Source organism: Arachis ipaensis, chromosome B01, assembly GCF_000816755.2.
Source record: "Arachis ipaensis cultivar K30076 chromosome B01, Araip1.1, whole genome shotgun sequence".
Classification (NCBI taxonomy): Eukaryota; Viridiplantae; Streptophyta; class Magnoliopsida; order Fabales; family Fabaceae; genus Arachis; species Arachis ipaensis.
In genome coordinates, this window is record NC_029785.2 from 32449784 (window position 1) to 32452858 (window position 3075).

The 3075-nt window shown below is 28.7% G+C and overlaps 1 protein-coding gene across 3 annotated transcripts; it reads right to left on the reverse strand.

The window, feature by feature from the left end:
* On the reverse strand, window positions 280-2842 carry LOC107617573 (protein LOL1). Of its 3 annotated transcripts, none has more exons than XM_016319358.2 (6): window positions 2447-2842; window positions 2150-2337; window positions 1826-1939; window positions 1457-1570; window positions 1002-1111; window positions 280-605 (listed from the first exon to the last, which is right to left on the reverse strand). In XM_016319358.2, the coding sequence occupies exons 2-6, from the start codon at window positions 2211-2213 to the stop codon at window positions 567-569; spliced, it is 441 nt and encodes a 146-aa protein (XP_016174844.1). In that variant the 5' UTR covers window positions 2214-2337; window positions 2447-2842; the 3' UTR covers window positions 280-566. The 3 variants fall into 3 exon arrangements, with proteins under 3 accessions (XP_016174844.1, XP_020975603.1, XP_016174851.1); XM_021119944.1 differs by having other exon boundaries at window positions 987-1111; XM_016319365.2 differs by lacking the exon at window positions 1002-1111.

Genomic DNA, 3075 nt, shown 5'->3' on the forward strand with positions numbered 1-3075 from the left:
TTCAGGAGAGGCTGACTGGTGAAGAAGAGTTACTGATTGACATTGAGAGAGAACGAGAAAGAAGAATTTAGGATTAGGACCATAGTTAACGTGATTTGAAAAATTAAAAAAAAATCAGTTTCTAATGTTTTAATAAATTATACATTTATCCCTATCTTTTAAAAATTTAATTACAATATAATCTAACTATAATTAAAATAGTAACTCAAATTAAAAGTAGATATTCAATTAAAATGTAACACATTATAAAAAATAATTTACATATTATTTTAAGAAGAATTGGATAGAATTCACCTCTATTTAATATTGAAAAAGCACACATACTTAAAATCTTAGCATAATAGTTATTTACACACCCAATCTAAATCAAAACAACCACCCCCCCAAACAAACAAAAAAATAAATCACGCAGAGAAAAGTAACTCTATAAAATGTGGAGAGTTCCCTCTCTCATAATATGGTACTCTTTACAAAGTCTTTATTCTTATGGCCAACAACATGTAACTAGCAAAACCAAGATAGTAGAGTCTCTGTATCATTTAACTTTGCTCTATATATAGTTTGATTTAGTTGCTGAACTTCTGCTCTGTGATGCTTGTTGATGCCTGCATAATTCATAAATTCGGTAACACATTGTAAATCATTGTTTATAATAGCAAAATTTTCACATCACATAAGCAATTTTTTTTTCCTCATTCCTTTTAGGTTTAAGATTTAAGAATTAAAATAATTGCTAATTTGGATATAATAGTATATTAATAACTAATTTTTGCTTATCCAAGACAAGAAACAAATTTTCACAATAGTCCGTTAACATATCTTTAAAGCAGAAGAAATTTAAGATGTGTTTAGTTTATATTTTTATATTTTTATTCTTAATATTTTTTATTTTTAGAATTTTATAAAAAATAAAAAATAGTAGATAAAACTAAAAATAAAATTTAATTGAAATAAAATAAATATCAAATGAAAAATAGAAAATTTACATAATTTGAACTGACCCCAATTGAAGTTACAAAATTGCAAACTGCACATTTAACAGATGTTGCTCCATATTGGTACATCAGTAGCATCCTGCAGCTGCCACAATTGACATGTGCCACCTGATTTGCTGCATCATCACAATTTTGTTGTTCAAAACTTCTTAGACTTGATTTAGGAAAGTTTTTTAAAGAGATGTGTACATTTTTTAAAGCAGAAACTTTTTATTTTATATTTGGCAAATAAAAAAATTATGTAGTTGTTTTAAAAAATAGAAATACTTTTAAAAGTATCTAACATAATATTTTTTAAAAATAATTTGTGTTTATTAAAACTAAAAAATATAATATAATATGTTAATTAATATCTAAATTTAATTTTTGCATTTATAGATGTCTATTATAACTTTAACTTTAACTTCATATGTTTGGAAAGCTATTGAGATGCTATGCTAGTAGACTTGTTCAATAACTACCTTCCATGGCTAGATTCACAGTGTGACAGCATGAGCATTGGACACTTGTTGCGCCACGGATGTACATTAGTAATGTATGGCAGCCTCCACAGATTAACTGGGCCATTTCCGTTCCTGTTAATCATTAGTAACATGAAATTAGAGTTTCTATCATTTAAAAATTTAGAATTTAATTTTTAATAAAAAAATTTTATGCAAAAAATTCACAAAAACACAGAAGAAATTCTAGTATAAAGAACAAATTAAAAATATAATTATTCATGTGTCTCTTTTAATCGACTTTAAGTTTTAAAAAAAAAAATTTCATCGACGTTAATATAAAATCATTCATAACAGAGGAGGGTAAGCGTGGAGAGAAGTGAGAGATACCGGGAGGCGGCACGGCGGTGACTGCATTGCAAACAGCACAGCAAACAGAGGAGGCTCCAACCGGATAGAGCAAAAGGTTTCTACAGCCAGAACACACAAGTTGGCTCTGTTGACCTGCTTGCCAAAACCGATTGATTTCAACTTAAGTTGTTAAAGACAATTTTCAATTATCAAATGGCCAAACTAATTACACATTCTCTCTTAGCAAATCTTCATCTCAATTCCATTTTTTGTGTTCCTTTAAGTTTCCTTACACCATCAAAATCAAAATTAGACATGAAGAAACCAATCCAACGAGGCACACATGAAGAAAAATTAAGATACCATTTGCGGATGGAGGAGTATGTGGAGCCGGTGGTGTTGGATAAGGAGCAAGTGGAACTGGCATTATAGATTACAATACTTTTAATAAATAAATAAAGAAAGAAAAAAAAGTATTATATATTATCTTTCTCTGCCAAAATCTATATAGAGAAGAAAGCAGTTTCTTCCATTTTATTTTGTTTCAACTCCTGAAAAGTAAAGAAACAAACATTTGTACATATTGTCAGGTATAAGCTGCACATGGTAGATGGAACAAAAGAAAAGGCTTGGAAAAATAGAGTGAGAAGAAAGGGGAACCTGTGAAACAGAAAGGGTGGCAGCAATTCAGCAGAAAGAAATAGAAGAAGCAGATATAATATAAAGTAAGAGTCGATGCATGAGAAGAGGGTTTTATATAGGGAAACTAAAGAGTTCAGAAATAGATCAGAGTAGTTTATGGCCCTTTCAACTAGTACTAGTATTTATTAGATGGTGGTATCATATAATAATTATAAAATAAAATACATTTTCCTTTGATTTGGCAACTTGCTTCAGATGAGATATAATCAGGAAAAAGAGAAGTATATACGTGGATATTGGAAAGATTAAGATTATGTGTCTAGTTTTATTGTCAAAAGAGTAAAAGCGTAAAACAATACGTTGTTCAAGTAGGGATGACTTTGCGTCGGCCGAATTGGAATGGAACGGATACATGTAGGGTTACATACTTTATGTTTAAGATATTTCTCTTATCCAATTTTATTAGTTAATTAATTAGGGTGCAGACAATTAGTATAAAAAAAAAGCTCATTAGAAAAAAAAGGATCGAGTCTTTCTTTTTTATTTTTTATTTTGGAAGGAAGGTAAATTCAAATTTTTATGAGAAATAATCAGAATTAAATTAAAAGAAATATCTAAAATTTGAAAAAAAAAACATCTACAACCAA

What these genes read in the sequence shown, in the direction of transcription:
- LOC107617573 (XM_021119944.1), bottom strand. Translation starts at nt 2,213, where the DNA reads ATGCCAGTTCCACTTGCTCCTTATCCAACACCACCGGCTCCACATACT. An exon ending in TGTGAATCTAGCCATGGAAG is followed by an intron (nt 1,112 to 1,456) that starts GTAGTTATTGAA and finishes GTGATGATGCAG; the next exon opens with CAAATCAGGTGGCACATGTC. An exon ending in TTGGGGTCAGTTCAAATTAT is followed by an intron (nt 606 to 986) that starts GTAAATTTTCTA and finishes TGAATTATGCAG; the next exon opens with GCATCAACAAGCATCACAGA.